This window comes from Penicillium psychrofluorescens (genome assembly GCF_964197705.1).
Source record: "Penicillium psychrofluorescens genome assembly, chromosome: 4".
In the NCBI taxonomy this organism is placed as follows: domain Eukaryota; kingdom Fungi; phylum Ascomycota; class Eurotiomycetes; order Eurotiales; family Aspergillaceae; genus Penicillium; species Penicillium psychrofluorescens.
The window spans coordinates 1,947,418-1,971,064 of record NC_133442.1 but is presented as its reverse complement, the minus strand read 5'-3'; the positions used below and the strand labels follow the sequence as shown (position 1 = coordinate 1,971,064).

At 51.7% G+C, this 23,647-nt stretch overlaps 6 protein-coding genes across 6 annotated transcripts; 2 read left to right on the top strand and 4 right to left on the bottom strand.

Moving 5' to 3' along the window:
* Positions 1-1,391: 1,391 nt before the first annotated feature.
* On the top strand, positions 1,392-3,264 carry PFLUO_LOCUS6429 (High-affinity nicotinic acid transporter; the record flags this gene model as incomplete). Its single annotated transcript, XM_073783973.1, has 7 exons — positions 1,392-1,404; positions 1,522-1,678; positions 1,745-1,905; positions 1,964-2,086; positions 2,139-2,495; positions 2,548-2,649; positions 2,708-3,264. 7 exons carry the CDS (start codon positions 1,392-1,394, stop codon positions 3,262-3,264), a joined length of 1,470 nt encoding a protein of 489 aa, XP_073640475.1.
* Positions 3,265-4,621: 1,357 nt separating this feature from the next.
* PFLUO_LOCUS6428 (DNA-directed RNA polymerase I subunit rpa49) lies at positions 4,622-6,236 on the top strand (the record flags this gene model as incomplete). Its single annotated transcript, XM_073783972.1, has 3 exons — positions 4,622-4,769; positions 4,823-5,157; positions 5,211-6,236. The coding sequence occupies 3 exons, from the start codon at positions 4,622-4,624 to the stop codon at positions 6,234-6,236; spliced, it is 1,509 nt and encodes a 502-aa protein (XP_073640474.1).
* Positions 6,237-7,302: 1,066 nt separating this feature from the next.
* Positions 7,303-8,651, bottom strand: PFLUO_LOCUS6427 (uncharacterized protein; the record flags this gene model as incomplete). The annotated part of the gene is made up of 8 exons (XM_073783971.1): positions 7,303-7,353; positions 7,415-7,665; positions 7,722-7,818; positions 7,876-8,089; positions 8,153-8,251; positions 8,312-8,381; positions 8,439-8,537; positions 8,591-8,651. The coding sequence occupies 8 exons, from the start codon at positions 8,649-8,651 to the stop codon at positions 7,303-7,305; spliced, it is 942 nt and encodes a 313-aa protein (XP_073640473.1).
* Positions 8,652-12,816: 4,165 nt separating this feature from the next.
* On the bottom strand, positions 12,817-14,206 carry PFLUO_LOCUS6426 (uncharacterized protein; the record flags this gene model as incomplete). The annotated part of the gene is made up of 9 exons (XM_073783970.1): positions 12,817-13,010; positions 13,070-13,085; positions 13,147-13,411; positions 13,462-13,501; positions 13,563-13,628; positions 13,687-13,798; positions 13,856-13,937; positions 13,987-14,006; positions 14,066-14,206. 9 exons carry the CDS (start codon positions 14,204-14,206, stop codon positions 12,817-12,819), a joined length of 936 nt encoding a protein of 311 aa, XP_073640472.1.
* Positions 14,207-15,476: 1,270 nt separating this feature from the next.
* Positions 15,477-17,459, bottom strand: PFLUO_LOCUS6425 (uncharacterized protein; the record flags this gene model as incomplete). Its single annotated transcript, XM_073783969.1, has 2 exons — positions 15,477-17,071; positions 17,123-17,459. 2 exons carry the CDS (start codon positions 17,457-17,459, stop codon positions 15,477-15,479), a joined length of 1,932 nt encoding a protein of 643 aa, XP_073640471.1.
* An 803-nt stretch (positions 17,460-18,262) lies between these two features.
* PFLUO_LOCUS6424 (Putative DNA helicase ino80) lies at positions 18,263-23,460 on the bottom strand (the record flags this gene model as incomplete). The annotated part of the gene is made up of 4 exons (XM_073783968.1): positions 18,263-18,465; positions 18,519-22,308; positions 22,363-22,839; positions 22,900-23,460. 4 exons carry the CDS (start codon positions 23,458-23,460, stop codon positions 18,263-18,265), a joined length of 5,031 nt encoding a protein of 1,676 aa, XP_073640470.1.
* Between the last annotated feature and the right edge of the window lie 187 nt (positions 23,461-23,647).

The following is a 23,647-nucleotide window of genomic DNA, read 5'->3' as shown; positions in this document are numbered from 1 at the left end:
GTACCTGCCCCTGACATCATCGTCGGAAATCTGCCACTAACTAAATCTTCTGGCAGCACTGGGTCAATATGTAAGTACTACTGCCCCGGCACATCGCAGCCCTGATAATTGCACACTGCAAACTAACAATTGGCTTCAAATACTTCCAGTCCCAGGCATTTAAAGCCAACGGGACCATTTTCGTAGCGGGTCAAGTTGCCACCGACAACAACGGAGCATTCATTAAAGGCACCAGGGCGGATCAGGCATTTCAGATTTTTCGCAATATAGACGCAATCCTCAGAGCAGCAGGATCTGGCCTGGATCGGATTGTGAAGACCACGGTACCAGTCCTCTTTTTCTGTATCATCTCTTATCGTTGTTAATCATCGAATAGGTTTACTTTCGAGAGACGCCTAATCTGCCGGATTTTAATGTTGTGTATAGCCGAATGTTACCCCACCAGCCGCCGCGGACGAATGTTGGGGTGAACTGGCTTCCTTGCAATGCAGCCTTCCAAGTTGAGGTTGTTGCCGTTGAGTGATGCGGGGAGGGGTTCTACTTGTGTTTTCTACAATTGTTATGTAATGAGCCCCCGTCCGTACAATTCGATAGGACTAGAAGACGCTCTCAAGGCTTTGGCAATTTTCTTGGCCTTTTCGCAATAAATCATAAATTGAAGATAAAGCACATCGAATGGGTTGCTGTTTTAGTCGGACCCGGTGGACCGTTTCGGGAGATCGGTCGATTTAGGGTAAGTAGTTCGTCAACATTGAGTTTGCCTTGCTTTTCCACAGTGTAGAGGACAGAACGCCTAACTACATATGCATGCCGGAGGATAAAAAACGGACTCCGAAGTTGTGCAGAGTCAACAAATCATTATTAGCGATCCTTCCCCAACTAGTGTTCTTGGCCCAGGTTAGTCATTTTCGGAGACCCCCCTTTAGGTCGGGGAAGTCTGCGGGGAGCCGAGGGGAAAAAAAAGAATGCTCGATCACAGGGGGATTGTTATACGTGCTCAAAGTTTTTGACACTGCAGGCCTGATAATCACACCATCCAGCATGCATACAACGCATAAGCAGCTGAGAAAAGGCGGTTGGATGATTGAAATCTAGACGGCCAGAGGCCGGGATCGGCGTAGATCGACAGAGAGCAATGCAGTAATTTGCAACTAACGAATTCTCCAGCTCAGCTGACTCAAAAATCCGACCTGCGCGCTTTCTCTTGGCTTTTTCTTATTTCTTCTCTTCACTTTTCTGTGCAGGTGCGGTGTACGCTACGAGCGGATCGTTTACATTCCTCACAGATCGGCGCCCTTAAAAGAGCCGAGAGCCCGATTTGCGCATTTTCCTCTTGGCAACCCTGTCCCACCTCTCAGAGCGCATTCTGTAGGCAGGCGAAGTCGCTAATCATGGGGGTTCCTGGTGCGTTTCCATCTGATCTTCCATGTCACCCGTTGCTTCTGCATTACTGCACCCGGTCATTTCTGTGCTAGCAGAAATCTTTCTAGATCCGTGATTAACTAAAATGTCTCCACGCAGAAGCCAAACAGGGCGACAGTGGAGAGAGCCAGGTCTTCCAGCAGGACCTGGAGCTTCCACAGCTCACCACCACCACCGAGCGCAAGTTGATGGCCAAGATTGACTGGCATATCTTGCCTTGCTTGTGTGTTCTATATCTACTTGCCTTTTTGGACCGGTGAGAGCGCGAATCAATTCCCTGTATTTTGTCTCCTTCAGGTTCTGACTTGGTGTCGTCGCACAGGGTGAATATCAGTAATGCGGCACTTTTCAACCTCAAAACCGATCTGCATATCGAGACAGGCACCAAGTACAACACGGCCCTCACTATCTTTTTTGTACCATATGTTCTTTTTGAGGTGCCTTCCAATGTTCTGCTCAAGAAGCTGAAGCCTCATGTGTGGTGTATGTTTAGCCTTGCCTCAGATTTGGAGATGTGTCACTGATCCCCTTCTCTCCACAGTGTCATTTTGCATGTTCATGTTTGGCCTGGTAATGATCTGCCAAGGACTCGTCTCAACCTGGGGAGGCCTGATGACGGCACGGTTTTTCTTAGGGGTGTTTGAGACGGGCATGTTCCCTGGATGTGAGTGTTGTTTTGGATCCTCTCTAATAGCCCGACGACTCATGTGCGACAGGTTTCTATTTGATGGGAATGTGGTATAAACGGTCTGAGGCCCAGAAGCGCTTCAGTTTCTTTTTCAGCTCTACCACCCTGGCCGGTGCCTTTGGTGGACTGCTGGCTTACGGCTTTGGCCAGATGGGCGGAGACAGAGGCTATAGCGGTTGGAGATGGGTGTTCATCATAGAGGGCGTGATCACTTGTGTTGTTTCCTTCGCCTGGTTCTTCCTCCTCCCTGATTTCCCCGAAGATGTCAAATGGATGAACGAAGAAGAGCGAGAATTCATTCGCGTTAAATTGGCTAAGGACGTGGGCAAATCCGCACACCATATCCCACTGGGCTGGCGTCAAGTGCTGGCTGTCTTCAAGGACTGTGAGTGGACCACAATGCCATACTTGGCGCGTCATACTGATTGCTCTTATAGACAAGATCTTCGTCGGAGGCTTCATGTACTTTGGCCTCATTGTTCCGGCCTATTCATATGCGTATTTCGCGCCTCAAATTATCGAAGGCTATGGATACAGTGGTATGTATAGATTGATCTTCAACATGATTACTCGAGCTAACCTCCCTTCCCTCTCTAGCGGTCAAGACCCAGCTTTACTCCATTCCACCCTGGGCGGTGGCCTTCGGCTTTTCGCTGATGATCGCATTTGCCTCTGACCGGCTGAAACACCGCTTTGCATTCACCCTATTCCCAATTGCAGTCGCAATCGTTGGGTTTGCAATGTTGTTGAACATCCACGGAGTTAGTAATACGCATGCTGAGTACGCTGCTCTTTTCTTAGTGACGAGCGGTTGCTACAGCGCAATGCCCGTCATCGTGTGCTGGTTCGCCATGAACCTGGGTGGCCACCACCGGCGCAGCGTCGGAACGGCTTGGCAGATTGGATTTGGCAACATCGGGGGTATCATTGCGGCCTACTCCTTCCAGACCCAGGATGCTCCACAATACCGCCCAGGCTTTATTATCTGCATCTCTTTCATTTGTCTATCTGCTGCATCATGTGTTGTTTACCTCGTGGCTCTGCGGTTTGAGAACCGAAAGAGGGACAAGGCGGCAGTCGATCCGGCGACCATGAATGAAGAGGAGGAAGAGTTTTTGGGTGACATGGCACCCACTTACCGGTACCAGTACTAATTGGATTGTAGACGTCTTTTCAAGTACTTGGCTTGCTTCCCATTTTATTTCCCATTTTCCATGGGGCATGTGAAGTTCAAGTGATGATTTATGGACCTTGCGATATAGGGCAGTGCGGACCTTATACCCGAGATGGCTATGCTCAAAAAATGCTGTTTTTTGGCTTTTTAGTGACATGTGATGGAAGTTGCCATGCTGTGAATTGCTGATCAAGCATGAATGCAATTTATTTGCTGTGAATCTCTCCCAATAAAGTATATCCAGTGTCTCGTAGTGATGGGGGTTTGTTGGGTCACGTGATGTGCTCCCTCGTATGGACTAGCGTCGACCAAGCGAGCCTTCTGCTGAGTAAGCTCCCTGACGCACAAAGCGGCGCCATCTGCCGCTTCTCTTCATCTTTCCTTCAACCATCCTCCTCATCCTCGCAGAAGTGTCCGCACCCCCTCCCCCTCAATGAATCTTATAACAATTGACTAACCTCCTTCCAGTCTCGAACCATCTACGAAGATGAGAGCCAAGTGGAGAAAGAAGCGCGTTCGTCGTCTCAAGCGCAAGCGCAGAAAGATGCGCGCCAGATCGTAAGTCTCTTGTTTTGTGTCACCCAAACAAACAAGCATTTGTGCTAACAGCTCCCTCTAGCAAATAAACTACTCGCCCCCTCCATCTCAGCTCCTCCTGTCGAGGCTCATGTTTGAACGCTGAACACGACAATTGATGTTCCGATGTTACGACCTTTCGTTTCTTCGTTCCACGTCTCTCTTTTCTTGAGTAGCCTGCCCAGATGGTGTTTCTGTTCGTCCAAAGAAGCTGCAGCTCGTCCGATGGGATCCGACCGTTCAAACGTTTTTCCCTATCTTCCCAACTCGCGTGGATTCATTCAACGTCGGTCGTCTGATTGCTGGGCATGGTGTTTATGCACATTTGTTACTCTGAGGGGCTCCTGTGTTTAGTGAGGGGTTGGAAGGGTCTGTTTATGACCTTATGAGCACGGTGGTGGGGATGCTGGTCAATCTTTTTGCTCGCATGCTTGGTCCTTTCTGAGTGCCGGGTAGAGCCATGGGGAGGTTTTTGAGGGTTTATGAAAAAATCACTGGAAAGCTCTGCGGTCTTAGGTTTCAGATAGCTATGCTTGTCGATGAATCAATGACTTCCAGAGTGTTTTTTGTCCTTGTCTTCCACTGTAGAGCACTCTCTGTGTCAATTACGTAGTGCACTTGTTGCCCTTGTTGTGTGCTCCCAGTTGACCGCCTTCTGGATTAGTAACCAGTATTTTTTTTCTGCCGACTCTCAAATTTCTCCAACGGTGATGAAACAAGTCTGTTGTTGTCCAACTTGACGGTCGTGGTTTCTCGCCATTATGCCGTCCAATAAAACAGAAAAGAAACGCAAGCGCGACTCCGATCGCCATGAGCGCCCGAGCAAAAAGCCCGCTCGGGACCTACAAGCTCTTCCCCCGCTGGCAGCCAGCGTCGTTGACGACAGCAGCGAATTGGCGCCAGTAATCAGTGAGTTCAGCGCTTTTCCCTCAAGATATTGTTTTATTAATACTTTGTATTAGCATCAACCCCGGGCCTTCCAAACTCAAAGACGCTCCGTTACACCCCGTACAGCAAAACTCGCGAGCATGTCTCGAAATCTGCAACATCAGGCCGAAACCCGGGCATCGTGTCCTCTGAATTGCTTTTGCAGTCGTCCGATCATGAAAAGGTGGACTTTGTCGGCCGTGAGGGCAACGAGGACGCTGCCGACTCGCAGATAAAGCACTACGTCGCTGTCGTGGATCCAGAGCGCAAGACATGGCAAGTCGTGGAGGCGCGGAGGGTGAAGGTGCGAGGCGCAGTTAGGAGCAAGAAGGCCAGCCAAGAGGAGGCAGAATCAGAGGATGAAGCAATGGTACGCTTTCTGTGGTTCTGTTAGGAAGAGTTTTCGCTGACATCTATATACAGTTCTCGATGCGCGCGCAGCGCACGGCGTTGACCAACACCTTCGGCACAAAGCAAGCAAAGAAATCTGCTCAATCGTTTGCAGAGAATGCTCAGCTATCGAATGCACCGGATGGTGTCGTCTCGCAAGCCGGTGCGGCGCTTCTCTCCTCGCTGCCAGCTGATGCGACCACCGGTGTGGCCAAAGCGAACAACGTACAAGCCGAGGTGCAAGCTGCCAAGCCTCTACCCACGCCGGATCTCTCTGCTGCTCACCCGTCTGATGTCTACCCACTTGAGACACTCGTTCCAAATGGCCACTCCACGCTGCGTCAGCTTACGCAGATCGAAGAGTGGCAGGAACAAGCTGAGCAGGGTCTTGCTATCAGCACAGTCTCACGATTTGTCTCCAACCGGATCGGTCCAGTTGTTCAATCCGGTAACATCACTCAACTGCAAGTCCTGCGCCTCATCCAGCTTCTGGTAGAGTTCGGTCGGTGCCTGAAGAGCGGAGGCCGTGATGCCAAGGGCTCCGCTGCCCCAGGTAGCAAGCGGATGCCACCTCGAGAGGACCTCCGCCGGATTCTCTCGAGCACCACTGGCGCAGCCAAGGGTGGCAAGCAGTCTACAGACACTGCTCCGCAGGACCTGCTCCCAGACTCAGTAATCGACGCCGTTCGTCGTCGCTTTGCGCCTACCGGCGGCATGGTCTCCAAGCACGACCTCACGCTGCTGCACACTACTATCTGTGCTCTCTCACTGCATATCCCTCCCCAACCTGCCAAGGATGGTGGCTCCAGCTCCCTCGGCGGCAATTCTCCCAATGAGCTTGCTACTGATCCCGCTGATCTGCGGGATGACCTGCGTCTCGACTCGAACACTATCTACCAGTACTTCCGCGAGCTAGGCTGTCGCATTGACCGGCCACGCGAATCGGAGTTCAGCAAGTGGAATATCAAGGGTGGTAAGGCCGAGGCCCATGCGCGTCGTGTGGCTCGTCTGCGTGTGCCTGTGGAGTTTCCCAAAGTTAGCCGTGGCGGGCGGAAGTAGTTGCATTTCTTTTTCTGTGGGCATAAAAAGATGATACAAATGTTTTGATATTTCGTGTCATTCATCTGGCGTTGTTGGCCTTTCCCTTTCTTCTTCTGTTAATGTCTCTGATACTGTCAAATATCCAAAAGAACTCACTATTCATCTTTTCTTCCTGCACCGACCCAACGATCTTAACATCCCTTGATTATTGGTCTCGCCTGATTGGTGGCATTGAATATGCGCTGGCTACATCAGCCGCACCGCAACTTTGTAGCAACCTCCCCGGGGGTGTTACGCACACTCATTGTTTTGCCTACTCAACTAAACTTAGACTATCTACATTTCTAGCAAATTCAAAGTTCATACTCACGTCTCCCAGCAAATGCAGAGCAACGAACCCCTTCCCACAAAGGCAGCAGCAGGCCCAAGCCCCGCTCCCACCGATGCCATTCTCGCCATGCAAGACCCATACATGACACAGATAGTCGACGGGGTCAAAAACTACGAGTTCAGAAAATATCGTATCAGCCACTCTGTGCAAAGAATCTGGTTCTGCCGCACCGCTCCATACTCCAGTATCACGCACATCTGCGAGATCCTCCCAGCCGCAACACGGAATCCTGGAGACGCACCACTGCCCGAGGATGGCCTGGGAAATGTCGATTTTAATAACCGGGATCCGAACTGGGATGGATATGATTTCGCATACAAGATCGTTAGTGTTTATGAGCTCCGTGAGCCGCTTTCGTTGCAGGCTATGAAGGGGAGGTATGGGTTTAAGGCTGCGCCGAGGGAGCTTGTTTATCTTCCTGAGTCTATTAGGGCGAGCTTCGATTGGAAGATGCAGAAATTGGTAAGAAATCCCATGATACATTGGGGGCTGTGTGCACGTTTATTGAAGTTCAACTTACATGGCAAGCAAGTAGATACTTGGTCGGAGAAGCTAAACAACAAGAACTCGGTTTCAATATATCTAAAATCAGATCTATCTATATAACAACAGTAGTGGCAATACAATTTCATATCAATGTCCATTGGGCAAGGGAATTTGCTAGGGCTGAGCCCTATCTCACTCTTTCCAAATCTATTGTTTCGGCGCGTTGACATTGCCAGGGCCATACCAGTCATCAAATCCCTGTAATAATGCAGGATCAGCAAGACAAGCCCATTGAATAAGTGAAAGAAACAGAACTCACCAGATCGTGTCCCCATAGCGGCGTGTTGACACGTTGCTGTTTACCTGCCGCTGCCATTCCTTCCAAGGCATCCATGTCTTCCTTGGACAGAGAAATAACCTTGAGATTGTCCTCAATGCGGCTAAAAGTCACCGACTTTGGCAGCACAATGCAGCCCCGGTTGACCTGGTAAGAGATCAAGATGGTCGCCGGGGTCACACCGTATTTCTTTGCAATGCCGGCGATCTCGGCGTCGCTCAGCAGTGGTGAGCCTGTCAGTCTGTCAATTTCATGTGTCTCTAGAATAGTCTATAGGTTTCGCACGTACTTGTTGATCCAAGGGGACAATACGCTTCCAGGAGAATGTTTCTCTTTTCGCACCATTCCTTCAACGCATGCTGCGGGCAGTACGGGTGCAGTTCAACCTGTTACCCAAATTCAACAAGTAACCTCTTTGAGCAAGTAAGGAACGAGAATCTTACCTGATTCACGACAGGAACGACTTCCCAGGTCTTTTCAAGATTCTCCAAGTAGGGGATACTAAAGTTAGACACCCCAATTGCCTTGACCGTGCCGGAACGGTAAACCTGTTCCATCTGTTTCCAAGTCTCCCGCTGATCCCAAGAGCCATCCACAGAGCGGGTGCCGTCAGGGTTGGTAGGGAACAACTGCGAGGTCTCATTGGAAACGAGGCGACTGACATGCGAAAACAAATTAGCAAAAAAGCTTCAGAGAATAAGGCAATGGAAGCAAACGAACACTGGCCAATGAATCAGGTAGAGGTCCAAATAGTCCGTTTGGAGATCCTTCAACGTCTGCGCAAGACCCTCGGCGACATTGGATTGGTGGGTGTTCCACCTGCAAAGACATGAAGTTAGCACGCAAAAATTGTCTTATCACTATTCCTGACTGACGCACACTTTGCTGGTGATGAAGATCTCCTTTCGTGGAATACCAGACGCTTTAATCGCGTCGCCAACTTCCTTCTCTAATCGAGTCGCAATGTTAGCATAGCTAAGTGCACGCGAGCGAAAGACCAACTCACCATTCTGATAGATCAAGGCACAGTCCAGGTGTCGATATCCGGATTTCAGTGCATGACCGACAGCGTTGCCGACTTCTCCTGGCTTTGCCTGCCATGTTCCTGCAGCCTCTTTAGCAGCTAATCGAATCTTATCAAAAGAAGGTCATACGCACCCAATCCAACGGCTGGAATTGAGGCGCCGGTGTTGAGCTTAAAGTGAGACGGAGCAGACATTTTTGTGATTGCAGTGCGTATAGCTCTTTGCGAGAATGAAGCAAGCGACATTTAGCTGAAGGTGAGGGGGACCCCTCAGATTATCAATTACGACTACTCAAATCTCGCAGCAAGTCCGGTGGAGATACCGATCTCAGTTGCCGATGTCGAGTCAAAAAGTGTACATATAACGAAGTGGAGAGCCGTTGTTTAGTAGCATAGTCGGCAGATTGGCCAAACCTAAGGATATTGCCCCTCGGCGAACAATGTGGAGAAATTTGGTGGAGACTCCGAGCGCGTGACGAATGTCTCCATTGAGCCAGCCATTAGGATCATCTATTACATAAGCCAACTCTACGGTTCAAATGCTTTATATCGGTGCGCAGTAGCAATTGTTTGATTCAACTTGACAGGAATTCGTTTATTCTTAGATTGTTTCTTTGGATAGATTCATCAAAACATGGCGAAATTGGAGAGAGATGCCCCATGACATAGACTCCAATCTTTCGCTAAATGTGGACAAAAGCTTTGACTCGGACAAATCCGCCAAATTTCCAAGTCCCTGGAAAGAAGCCTGACCTCCATGCTGGATCCACTCGTGAACATCGTCGAAGTCAGACCCTACAATGGTTGATGGCAGATGTCAGGGGCTAGGTAGAGTCATACTGCAGACACAAGACTTACATGTCACGACCGTTCGCTTCGGACCAGAAGATGAGATATTTAGCCCACTGCCAAATTTGATGATCGCCCATAACGCGAGCGCAGCGTAGAACGTCCATATAGCCTCACATGGATTTCTAGAGAACTAGTAAGTATTTGAAATGCACTAGCCTTCATCTTTTGTTAGCGAAGACTTACTCAAATGTGAACCGAATCAGAAGTGCATTTAATTGTCCAGCGTGAACAAGGATAGATCTTGCGCCGACCACATCATCAGAGATTCTCGAGCAAAGCCACGCACGTGCATTGAGTTCACTCTCCTCGGTCCCGGACTTGCCTGCGGCGATCTTTACTTTATCCAAAAACCCTGGCCAAGTAAATTGCAGATGCCCAAGATGGGACAGAGCTGAGACACTGACAAGAAGGGCAGTGGGCGTGTAGGACAAGAAATGAAAACACACTGACAGCTGATCAAGTATTTCCTGCGGGTTGCTGTGACAAGTCAACAACAAGCTGTTTCAAGGATTAGCAAAGTCTCGGCTTACTGTTTCAAGTTTGTAGAAAATTGTAGTCGATAGAACGAGGCGTTCTCTGGGAACCGAGCTGGGCAGATTGGATCCAGCGCAGAGGCATCAGAGCAGAACCTAAAATCGATAATCAGCAACGAGCCGCAGAAGTAATCGGGTATAGCCACCTATAGAGAGTATGTGCAATGATAGAAAGACCAAATGGGTTTAATGGCTGTGGCAGCTTGCCAACAGACAGCAGTCGCTCAAGCACATGACGGAAATTCAGGGCGTCACTAGGGGACTGGGCAAAGTCATGATGCCCGCGAGGAGGGCGAGATTCCCACATCTCCTCATCGCAGGGTAATGCCATATCAATGTCGCCAATCGAGAAATGTGGCGAAATATTCAGCAGCGCGGATATCTGCATGTCATAGAGCTGAAATGGACAAATCTTAGCAAATGGTTTTTGTTAGCGGCTTTATGCACATACATAAATACCCCATCCCAATCGACAGCGTTCTTCATCCTTTGCGTATGCTCGCCCTACCTCTTCAGGTGAGGCCGAGGCTGGACGCCGTTCGAGCTCTTTGACAAATGAAAAACCGGGGCGAAGAAGGTGCATCCGTCTGGCAGCCGTCACCAATCCACCACGACTAATCTCGGAGTGTTGATAGAGCATCCGAGAGCCACAGAAAAGCCCGAAGATTGACTGAAGCAGCCAGGCCTGGACGATTGATGTATCAAACATGGCACGCCGGTCACTTTCCCTGAGGTAGGCAATTGCTCTCCTGCATAACTCATTGAGAGCCACAGCGACTCCAGTCAGACCATTTTTAGAGTACGTTGCTCCGATGGCTGCCATTGACATCAACAAAACCGGACTGGCTTCGGTTGATTGGAAGGTTGAGCGGCGAACGATAGGTAGCGTTTCGTGGAAATGTCGAAAGTAGAGATTAATGCAGATAGACAACGTGCGAGCCGATGGAAAAGCTGCCACGTCGACTGGTGACCAATGAGGTTGATGAGCAGTACTTATGAGCGACAGAATTGCTTCACGCGTGGAATTATCCATGTGCTCAAGGTATGCTGCATGCAAGCTCGGCTGCGGAATTGAAGAGACATTGAGCTGGGGGATACTAAGTCGTCCATCGTCTCTGCTCGGTCTGTAGACATGGGGCTGGATTATGATAGGTGAGCACGGTGATTTTATTCATAAGTACAGATAGATGCCTTACCCAGGGGCTATCGGCTGGTTGTGCATCTCGTATCAACTGCATTGTCGCCGCATCCTGCACTGTTTGCGACTCTGGATGCGCAGCCAATTGAGGCGCAGTCGCGAAATGAGGCCAACATGCCGGAGGAGTGTCAGGAGAAGCCCCGTTGAGATTTCTCATTAGATCAATATCTTCATCACCGAGGTTCCATCCCAAATAGCTCTCAAAGGGCTCAATCGAGAGATCATAAAGTGGACCGAATGAGAATGGTTCAAAATCATCTATCACCCGATGAGCGTGGAAAAAGTCGACGGCGCCGGGAGTACATACCAGACGGTTGTGGTGGAGCATTTCCAGCAAGGTCATCGTCTCCCAAGGGCGAGTATGCTGGTAACAAAGATGACTGGGAAATATTGATGTTTGCACCTGAAGTCTGCCTCTCACGGAGCAATGGACTGCTTTCAGGATTTCCTGGCGCCGTGGGCAAGCTTGAGCCAGTGCCCGTTGCGGTAGAAGATACTAGCATTTCGCTTGACTGTGTTCGAGGAGTGGGTGGCATGCCATCTCTTGTGCGATAGGAACACGATCGACCAGAGTGTAGACATCTTCGACAAGGTGTACCCGGCTGTCCGTCACAACGAAGCTTGGAAGCGACACATGGAACGCTAATAAATGGTGAGATAATTGATGAGTAGGTAGTAGGTAGACAGCTAAACCCTTACCATGACACTTTCCGGGACCTCTTGATCGAGCCAGAAGCCTCCCCATGGAGAGCAGCATGCCTCGTCATCACATCTCTGACATTCACAATCCATCAGGTCAGTCAGCGCCAGAAAAAGGAGGGCATCTCATACCGTCGACCAAAGCGCTTTTGGCACAATGGACATTCATATCGAGCATCGCCGGTATCTAGTTTCTCAGGATATTAGCATCGGGAGAATGAAGTTTAGCTCGGATGATGCTCACGACTTCTCTCATGGCGCTGAAGATGCTCTGCCTTCCCGAAGGATCGACGGCAATCGGACCAACTGCAAGTAAAAGCACGCTTCATACTTCTGATACTCTGAGCTTGTCTCGCCGCCTTGATGATGAAGATGAAAGTGACTGACTGACCAGGAGGTTGAGTTGCGGAGTCTCCACTTTCATTCGGCAAAATTCCTCGAATTATAACGCAGCGGAACAATCGACCTCACCACAATTATAGAGCGTTTGATTTCTAGGAGCATAGAAGTTGACAAAAACTCATTCGAATACATTGAAGTTGCTACCATATCTTCGACGCCAAAGCCAGATCGTGGTGCTACTCTAGAAAAACATACACGAAGCAGGCCTGTCTGAACTAGTTATTTGTTCTCCCTCTCAGAGCCACTATTCAATTATTCCACGGTTTCCGACGAACTAGAGCCCCCCTGGATGGTGGATTGTGTGTTCATTCCCATTCTCCCATCCTTAGTGTTCTCATAAGGATATTTCTTCGTCAGGATCATGAGAAGCAGCGCCGTGACGATGCAGAGAAACATAAGAATAGTGGTAACCGCAAATCCGGGCACGTATTCCGGCGCCGAACTTGCAGGCCAGATGTATGCTCCGTATACTGATGATAGATTGGCGAAGGCACTTGTACAAATGTCAGTACCGTATCAAGGCAGTGAAAGGGCGCGTGGGACGGGATGTACTTCACAAAACCAATAGCCACTGCCCGCTTCTCGGCTGGCCGGTAGATCGTGTTGGATAGGTAGCTGAGTGTCAATGGGCTACAACACCATATACCAGAAGCGCCTGGAACATATTAGTCATTCGTCATGAGATATTCTTGCCACAAGGAAACAAACCAAGTGCTAGGAATGTGTAGCGAGCCTTGGCATTATCAACCGTGGCCACGATTATCAGAGAGACTGTGGACATGGCGGCCATGGCCATGATGTGCTTTGGTCGTTCATTGAAGTAATCCGAAGAGAAGCCGCAAATTAGGACGATCACCAAAGCGACCATATCTAAGATAGTAAGTCAGAGGATACTCCAAGCTAAAACTTCCCAGGATCTTGGTTCTTACAGATCGGAATCGTCATCTGCAGTGTCGAATATCATCGCATCAGCATAGGTCAAAAGCAGGAGTCCAGAAGAACGTACATATTGCACACTCTGACCAGTATAATTCAAAGCGGCCATCAGAGTTGGCACAAAGTATGTGATGGTACCAGCACAGGTGCAAAAAGTTTGCGCCCAGAAGAAAAGCCAGGTCCTCCAATCGCGCAGTGCCGACGTAAAGCTCTGCCAGTGAGAGATATCTCCCGCACGAGTCGAGTTATCATCTTGTTCTAGACGTCGAACGGCATATTCTCGCTCTTCCGGTGTGAGCCACTTAGTCGTAGCAGGGAAGTCGGGTAGCACGAATCTCCAGTCAGGGTCAGCACGAAGTTTGTGAGAGGGAGTTTGGTCACTTACATGGAAATAAGGGCGCATCCAATTGTAATTATACCCTCGACTGATAATATTTGTGTTAGCTTCATGAAATGAATAGTTAGTTAGTTAGTGGCAAATCGTACTGAGGAATAGCCATTTCCACGCGGGATATGGTGCTCGGTTTTGCATCTTCTCCAAGATCAAGCCCGCTAGAAAAGGAAAAATATTAGCCAGCACTAGTAAACAGTCTCTTAGGTGTATACTTACCAATAAGGCCACCAACGGCACCCGACACGAGCGACGCACAATAGAAGATAGAGAATCTCCTAGCCAGCTCGGCTTTCTTGTACCAGTTGCTCATGAATAGCAGAACGCCGGGCTAATGATACACCGGTCAGTTATAACACTTTCTTGTTTGTGTTTCTTGACAACGCACAAAATATCCAGCTTCAATCAACCCCAGCGCGAACCGAAGACCGATAAGACCGCGCTTTGAGTTAACGCCCACATAGCCGATTCTATAACATGTCAGCAAGTATTCGAGATCGGTTATCTAGAAAAACGAACACCATGGCACCCCAAACAACCTAAATTTCCCAGGTATTGTTAGCGCAGGAACTCGAGACACCATAAGGAACGAACGAACCATAAGAGCGGGAAGATAGAGACTCGGGCGAGTCCTGCTGAGAATCATGTTGCTCGGCACCTCAAGTAGAAGATATCCGATAAAGAAGATCGAGACGGCCAAAGAGTAATCGGATGAGGTGAGTCCCAGATCTTTGGCCATGCCGGCTTCTTTGGCGTTGCCGATACTGTTTTTGATACCATGAGTCAACCTTGTTCGCATCGTCCCCCGAATGCAAGAACTCCTTACTTGTTTCGGTCCAGGTCTTTATTCATAGTTTTTCTATTAGTTGACTTTCCGAGTATTGAAAATCGATGAATCACCCACAATTAAGAATATACTAGCAGAGAATGGTCATCAGCATGGACGTGAGCGAACAAAACTACCCAAGGCAAAGAAACTAACCATGATGAACAACGGTGGAATCAGCCGAACGTCCACTTTCCACAATATCCTAGAGAACAGCTCATTAGCTGCGTTCCATTTGTTTGGATGATTCCATCCACGGCAAGAAGTCGGTCGGCACCGCACCTTCTCTCCAACTCCTTGTTCTCCACAAAAGGAGTCGCATACTGCGACCCAGCCTCTTCAAGGTGCATCGACGTGTCTTTTTCCATGTTTATTCAGGAGACGGAGTGGTCTGCGTAGATACGTTGGCTCCCCCCGGACCATTGTCAGTGCGGGGGTGAATATATAACTGGACTGGACTTTTTGGCTTTTTGCTGCGGAGGTGGAGAGTCCGAGTGGAGAGTCCGATGGTGTGGGGATGGGAGTTGCCCCCGCGAAAGGACGCATCACTCGGTAACTAGATGGCGAGGCTCCTGGGGAAGACTTTAAGCCGGGACTATTGGGGTATCCCTCAGCAGGATACTATGGCTCGAGCCTATGTGAGCCTATATCCCCCAAAAATAATGCCTATGTTTAAGAGAAATAAGAAATCCAAAGAACCAATGTCATCTGTTCACAAGCTAGTCCGACAGTCCGCCAAAATCCCACGAGAGACCACTTAAAGTAGCGTAGAATAAGTACATCTGACAACACATCCAACTCGCCCAAGACAAGCCAGAAGGGCCACAAATCAAAATCAACAGCATGCACACATACGCGATGAATGCATATTCAAGCCGAGGGTGACTAAAACCAGCCAGCCCCGGCCAAAGACAAAAAAATTGGGATATGGACAAGAAATGTGAAGACAGGAGACATGAGATAGAATGAGATGAAATCAAATGAATCACTTCATACATATAGGTTCCGGGAAAACATTTGCATTTGCATTGGCATTGCAAGAAAGAGGCGGGTGCATATGACCATAAGCCATGTCCGCGCCATATGAGTTATTATACGTGAAAAGAATGGACAGAAGGCGAGACACAACAAGCCCAGAGGTGCGAAAGTTAAAACAACTTCCGGTCAGCCGAAGAAAAGACGTCTATGCGGCTACTCCGACAGCAGGAGTAGAGGCAATAGCCGGGCTAGCACTAGCTCCGAGAGGAGTGCCAGTCTTCAGCTTCGGAGGGAGCTGGGCCGTCGCGGCGCTGAACTCACGCGCAACGGCTGCCTCGAGAGACTCGTTTGGCTCCAGACCAAGTTGTTTATCCTCCCACACGGGCCGGTTAGCATCCTCGGCGCCCTCGACGCCGACGCCGACAAATCCGCCCAGGCTCTTCCAGTCGCTAGTGCGCTTGATGCCTAGGTCATTCCAGACAGCTTGCACGGCCTGGACCAGGTGGTCGCGCAGCGGCTTGACGTGGCCTGGGGTCGGGGTAATGCGCAGGCGCTCCTCACCTCGAGGAACCGTCGGGTAGTTGATCGCCTGCACGTAGATGCCGTGCTCCTCGAGCAGTTTGTCCGAGGCGCGCTTGGCCAGCTCAGCATCGCCCACCAGCAGCGGGACGATGTGCGACGGATTGGGGATAACGGGGATATCCAGATCTTTCAGAGCCGTCTTGACTGCACGCGTGTGCAGCTGCTGCAGAACCCGATCGCGGGGGTTGGCCGCCTGATACTGGATCGCCGTGTCGGCGCCAGCCATGGTGGCGGGGGGCAGCGAAGTCGTAAAGATAAATCCCGGTGCCAGCGACCGAACAGTGTCCACCATGGCGGCGGAACCGGCAATATACCCGCCGACACAGCCGTAGGCTTTGCCCAACGTGCCAGTGATGATATCAACCCGATCTTGAACCGTGCCCTTGGTGCTCTGCGGCGCGGCAGAGTCCTGCGAAGCATAGGCGTCATAATCAAGATGCTCGGCCACTCCGGCCCCGTGTGGACCGTACATGCCAACCGCGTGCACTTCATCCAAGAAGGTAATGGCACCGTACTTCTCGGCAAGATCGCAGATCTTCTCAATGGGTGCAATAGATCCACACATGCTGTACACAGATTCAAAGGCAATAATCTTGGGCTGGTTCGACGGCAGAGAAGCCAGCTTAGCCTCCAGATCTTCCATGTCGTTATGTTTGAAGACCATCTTCTTGGTGCCGGAGTGACGAATGCCCTGGATCATTGAGGCGTGATTCAGGCTATCAGACAAGATCACACAGTCGGGCATCTTGCTGCCCAGGGTAGCCAGTGTGGCATCATTAGCCACGAAGCATGAACTAAACACGAGTGCAGCCTCCTTTCCATGTAGTTTTGCCAGAGTATCCTCCAGCGCCACAGCATGCTTGTTGTGGCCGGAGATGTTGCGCGTGCCACCAGCGCCGGCCCCGTAAGTATCGAGCGTCTGGTGCATCGACTTCAGCACCTCCGGATTGCGGCCCATGCCCAGATAGTCGTTCGAGCACCAGACCGTCACGCGCTCCTCAGAGGAGGCCGTGTGGGCCCGAGGAAACTCCTTGGCGAGCCGGTTGATGTTGTTGAAGTAGCGGTACGATTTGTCCTTGTGCTTCTTCTCCAATTCGCCGTTGTAGAACGCACTATAATCAAATGGAGGACTGATCGGCGCACGAGGAGCTGGTCCGCGGACCGCGGCTTCGGTGGCAGCGGAGGTCGAGGGAATCGTGTTGGCCAGAGTAGGACGAGCTAGAGATTGGTTAGTGTGATTGCAAGCACCTGTATCAGAAAATTATCTACCTCGCTCGTTCTTCTCGTAGGTTCCGGGAGCCAGACTGGCCGGGTGACCACCAGTCGTGTGCAGCGCCCTCTTCCCAGCGGGACAGAAAGGCTTGATGCCACCGACTCCGGCCGCGCACGAGGTGAAGCGCTTGGAGCCACCCATGCGGGAACTCTGCACAGCGAGCGCCTTGCTCATCACCGGGCAGCGGCGAGCCAGGACCTGGAGGTTGGACATGGTTCCGCCACCGGGGCTGGTGTTGGGGCGAGTAGCCGTGGCGAGAGTGCGGAGCGCAGTGGGCGAGGTCCGCTTGAGGAAGGGGCACATAGAGCGAGACTGCTGAAGAAGGGACTCCATGATTGGAGTGGAATTGAATTAGAGGACTGCGAAGCAATAACGATAATAATGTAGGGAAAGAGGAGAAAACAGATCGATCGAGACTGAAATCGGGGGGGTGCTGACTCAGTAGGGTCCGGCTGACATTTCCCCCTCTGTGATTGGTGAGCGGGTCGGCAGTGCCGGAAGATGATGCCCGATAAGGAAAGCGACGGAAGATGATTAGGTAATGGCCGAGGATACGGCAGGTGATCACGCACATGATGCCACACGTAGGAGATTCTAGGGCCACGTAGTAGCAGAGCAGATCTATATCCAAATCACACATACGGCCGGTGACACAGATCCGTAGCAGTAGTACAATATTAACGCCGGTACATCTCAACCAAGTGCCTTAATTCCAGTGTCCAGTAAAATCCCGATTTTATTGTGCCCTGCTTTGAAGAAGCAGCAAGGATAGAAGAAAAACAAGAAGAAACAAGAACTCCCCAAGACCGCCACCGGATAACACAATGACCAGAAAGTGGTTTCAAATCTATCGCCGAACACACATCTTTTTCTTGCCCGCATGCACATCGCATCACCCCCCTCAGTCATCAACCTGACGAACCGAAACCACGCCCCTTTCATATGAATCTTCCTGCCACTCAAATAGTCAAGATTGTATGGTAATACACAGCAGTACAGATGTTCTGCCCGTGAGAAAATAAGAAGAAGAGAATAGAAAACAAAGAACAGGTAATATAGAAAAGTGCCACACGCAAAAAGCAAAACGCCGTCATCCATCTGCAAAGTAGTTGAAACACAAGAAGGGTTCACTCGATTCAACCGAGTCCGCCATCGCCGTCGATGAGGCGTAGACGTTCATTCATCGTCTTGGCACGCTTGGATGTCCCCTTCCCCTTGCCGGGGCCACGGCCACGTTTCCCGCCAGGAACGGACGACGGGGTCTCGATGCCATCAGCTGCCGACAAGGGAGTGGCGGCTCCCGACGGTTTCGCGCTTTGATCGTCAAAGTTACCCTCGCCTGTAAAAGCAAGTCAATCAGTATTGGCCAAAAATATCCACAAGCAAGCTTACCTTCATGATACATGTCGTCCAGCGTAAGGTCTCGCTTCCGTTTCTGGGCGGCCTTTTTCCCGCCCTTAGCAGCAGCATTCTCGCCCCGTTCGAGCGCCTCCTTCTCCTTCTGCTCGATGAGCTCGGCCTCGTCATCATCCGCGAGCCACATGGCAATATCCTTGGTGCGGTTCTCGCGGTTCCGGGTGTTGAAGTCAACACCGCCGGCGGCACCACCACTAATGACAACTCGTTGCACCTCTTCCTTCTGCAAAGCACGTTTGCGAATCCGCTCTTCGATGGTGCCGCGAGTGATGAGACGGTATACCGTAACTTGCCGGGTCTGACCGAGACGGTGAGCGCGGTCCATGGCCTGGGAGTCGATGGTCGGGTTCCAGTCAGAGTCGTAGAAGATGACCGTGTCGGCCGCAGTCAAATTGATACCAAGACCACCGGCACGTGTGGACAATAAGAACACAAAGATTTCTGGCTGTGACTGGAAGTCCGCCACGGTGTCGCGACGATCCTCTAGCTTCGTGCTGCCGTCGAGGCGGCAATACTTGTAGTTCCGGTAAGTCAGGTACTCCTCCATCAAGTCGATCATGCGTGTCATCTGGAAGTAGAGTAGGACACGATGCCCGCCCGCCTTGAGCTGTCCCAGCAGTTCGTCCAATTTGGCCAGTTTGCCCGAGTCTGTCACGAACCGTCGCATGGAAGGCACTTCGATATGAGTGTAACGTCCCTTCGACGAGAGTGGCGGAGGAAGAATGGGTGGCAGCGAGTAGGGCACGGGATCGAGCTTGTTGGAGAGAATCAACTCTTCGGCTTGTCTACCAGGACTGCCAAAGAGCGCTTCCTGAACAGGTGCGTTGAAGAGGGTGTCGGCAGTTTCCCGCAACGAAGCTTGGTTCCGGCAGGAGATAGTGATCGGGGGCGCGGAGGCGGCTGGAGAAGCACATGGCTCGATCAAGCCGAGGCCTTGTCGTTCAAAAGACGACCGCGACACAGTCATCAGGTCCCGCATTCGACCCTCTGTGGCAAGGTCTTGAAGGGCCTGGCGATCATTACGGTCGACGATGTTCAGCATCGAGTGAGGTGCAACGGTCTTTTCATCGTCTTCATAGACCGCATTTAGGCGCGAAAAGCGGTTGGGAAGGCCACGCCGGCGGGTTGCACGCTCAAAAACGCCCAGGTGGGCCATCTCGCTGGCTTCCCCAGCGGAGGTGTCAACGAACCGCAGGAACGAAAAGGCACCGTTGTTCCGAGCACTTTGTTGGATGTTCTCCGGCGTCCAGATGTTCATCAAGTGAGAAAGGTATTTGCCCCGGAAGCCAGCGTGGGCGTTGTTCGGGCCAGGAACATCCAGGCGTCCATCGGAGCTGCACAGGAGTCGTGGCAGATCATACTCAATGACATTTCTGGTCGAGTAACGTACATCAACAAAGTAGCCTTCGCGGAGGAACGAGGCGGTTTCCGCAAAGTAGCCGACTGAGTAGGGGGACTTGGTCTCCGCACGTTCGAACAGGTCGGGATGGTTGCAAACCTTGCGGAATTGCATGACCAGGTTCATCAACGTCGTGCTATCGGTATCGTCACCGACGGCCGCCTTCTCGATGAGGTCGATAATGCTGACGCGGTTCCGCAGGTTCGCGTAAAGAGCACGTTGGCGGTAAGTCAGATCACAGAAAACATCCTTCTCCACCTTGTCACCGAGTTCTTGCTGGACGTGTTTCTTGACACGGCGCAGCATAAAAGGCTTCAGAATCATATGAAGACGGCGCAATTGATCCTCATTGAGCTTGGTGTTACTCTGAGCGTGGGACTCAATGTCCTTAGAGAACCATTCACTGAACTCGTCGTGGGAATCAAACAGGGTCGGCATGATGAAATGCAGCAAAGCCCACAGTTCCTGCATGTTGTTTTGGATGGGTGTACCGGTCAACAGAAGACGGTTACGGCAATGGAACTGCAACAGATTCTTCCACCGAGAACTCTGAGAAGACTTGATAGCCTGAGCCTCATCGAGAATCATGTACTGCCACTTGACCTTCTGGAAGTACTGCGCGTCGAGAACGACAAGTTGATAAGAGGTGACCAGGACGTGAAATTCGGACTCGCGGTTATAGGTGATGTGCTTGCGATCCCAGAACTTGCGAAGAATCTTGCGATCCTTGGCATTGCCCCAATACGGCAGGACCTTGATATCCGGGACGAACCTGGTGATTTCCTGTTGCCAGTTGTGCAGAGTGGAAGCGGGTGCAATGACCAAGAACGGACCCCAGATGTTGTGAAACTCGGCCAGATAGGCCATGACGGAGATGGACTGGATGGTTTTACCCAGACCCATCTCGTCTGCCAGGATACCGTTAATACCTTGCTCGTACAAGTTGACAAGCCAGTTGAGACCCTTCAACTGGTATTCCTTCAGCTTGGCGTTCAGCATGCTGGGCTGTGAGATCTCGATGTCACCCAGACTGGTGGGGTTCTGGAAGTTCATCTCCCCATCATCGAAAGCAGCCATTTGGTCCTGGCCTTGTTCCTGGTTGAAAGCACGAGCACGGTCCTGTGCCTGCTGCACGGCGTTCTGTGCGTTGGCCATAGCCGCCTGCTGCAAGACTGATTCATCTTCGGCATCAAAGTCCAAGTCCTCGAAGTTGGTGACCTTGGCGTTGGGATTTGCCACACTATCAGGGAGATCAATCTGGTGTGCCTGCGGCTTGCCCGATTGGATCGTCTCGTTCGTGCCGGCGGTGGCTGCATCTCCAGTCATTTCTGCCTCCGCAGTCTTGACCTTTCGGCCGATAAAGTGAGAGTACAGCTCAGTCTGGGAGATGAGGAAGTTGAGCTTCCGTTTCTGTCGGTTGGCTTCACGCTCTGCCTCGGCTTTCTTGGCCGACTCCAGTTCTTGTTTCTCTGCCAGGCGGCGCAGGTCACGCTCCTCACGCTCGTTGCGCTTCCAGAAAGACATCATCTCACGCATGGTCCGCTTGGCACGAGCCTGAGTGTCCTTGGTGCTCTTGTTGGTGCGTTCCTGCCACTTCCGAGACTGCTTGCTGGCCAGCTGAGCCGTCTTGCGCAAATTCTCTTGGCGAGTCGTATGAGATATGGTCTTGATGCGGTACACCTTGGGGATATCCTTGCGAGCAATATCGCGCCAGATTTGCTCGTATACCTGGTTGTAGCTCTTGCTGTCATACTCCAGCGGCGACATTGGTCTGTCAAGCCTCCCGCGGCCTCTTCGCGATTCTTGCGGTTCCTCGTCGTAGTAGTAGTAGTCATCGTCCATACCCCACCAAGCAGCTTCTGCAGCGTCCTTCTCCGCTTGCTTCTGCTCCTTGGACTTCTTCGGGCGCGTGACGGGACCCGCGCGTCCGCCGGTCTTGCGGCGCGATGGAGAGCGACCACCAATCTGGAATTGGGTAGTCATGCCGCCCTCAAGGTTCGGGGCCAATGGCGTGACCTCCCCAAGTTCATCCTGGGCATTGCCTCCCTCCAGAGCACGCTTGGTTGACCGGATCTTCTTCTGGGCACGTTCGGCTTCACGTAGGTACTTGGCCTTCTCCGTGGAGTCTTGCGTCTTGTTTGCCTTGCGTTCGGCCTCCAACTTCTTCTGCATCTCCACACGCACCGTGTTCTCTCGGCGACGCTTCCGTTGCATATCCTTCTTCCGCTCCTTCTCGTCCTGGACCTCCTTCTGCTGCACCTCGGCCATGACGGACGACTCATTGAGGCCACGGAAACGCTCTGATCCCAAGATTGCCTGTCTCTCAAAGGATCGACCCAACTCGATCAGGAAATTGTTGCGGCGACGCTGGTGAGTATTTAGTAATCGTTCACTCGAGGGGGAAAAAAGCAAATGACAAACCTTGCGGCGAACGTGCTCTGCACGGCTGCTATCCAGAGTCCGTTTTTGGCACTTTTCCTGGTAACGTTCACGGTCCGCTTCAAATCCAGCGCCTTCCACGTCACTTTTATCGGTCTGATCAATCTCATGCATAGCCCGGTTAATCTGCTCCAAGTCCACACCCGGTGGGAAGGGCTTTCGCTGGGGTAGATTGTTCGATGGGATATCATTCCGAATAGGGTCGGGGCCCGCAAAGCCGTTGGGGCCCGACGGCGCATCCATGCGACGGTCCAAATCATGAGGTTGACGATAGTCCAACTTGGGGAACATAGCTCCACGAGCGTCGTGGTGTTGCGGGTGTTGATCGTAGGAAGCTGCAGGCGGCGCAGGCGCGGCAGACGGAGCCGAAGAAGGAGAGGGCTTTTTCGAGGACTGATCATCCGTTGGCCCAGAAAGGATGCTGGCGAAGGACATCGGGTCGGCAGCGCGCGCTGGCTTCTGAATGGGGAGAAAGATGGTCAGAAAAGCTTTTTTTTGGCAGATGATTCTGTCACGTACTGTCTCTTGGGGAGATGCGGGTCGTGCCTCTCGCATCATAGAGGATCCATATCCGGCGCCATTGCCTCTCATGCGATATGGCGATTCCGGTTCCCGCGAGGGAGATTGCGAGTGTGTATCCAAGCCGCTCGGCGGGTGGCCATGAGGCGTCGGAGGACCGTAAGGCGATGCTCCATTGCCCGGAAGCACAGACCCCGAGAAGGGCCTCGGAAGCGGCAACTGAGGAGTGCCACTGGTCGAATGGCTCTGGTATTGGGATGAAGAGGGCTCCGGATGGGCAGGGTGAGGCGGCGCGCTTCCATTCAAGGGCGTGGGCAGCGAACCCGGCATCGGCGGAGACGCTTGCGAAAAGCGAGGGCTTCGCGCGATGGACGATGGCCCGTATCCAGGAGGCGTCTGGGGCGGGTGCTGCGGATATTGTTGCTGCTGCTGTTGCGACGGCGGCTGTTGCTGCTCATTGCTGGGATAGTACGGGTGGTTCTTGCTTGGAGAGCTGTACGCCGGGAACCGTTGCTGTTGGCTCGGCGAGGACTGAGGGTTGTATGGCGGAGCGCCCGTCATGGTGACCGCGTCCCCGTTGGCGGACGAGCGCGGCAGAGATAAGTCACTCGTGGCGGGGGATGGGAGAGGAGGAAATCAAACACCGTGGGTGGCACCCATGGACTGGTCTCAAGGGGGGGCGAGTGAAGATCTAGCGTGACGCGACGTCAGTGGGATGAGATGGGATTGCAAGGATGGGAGAATGGAG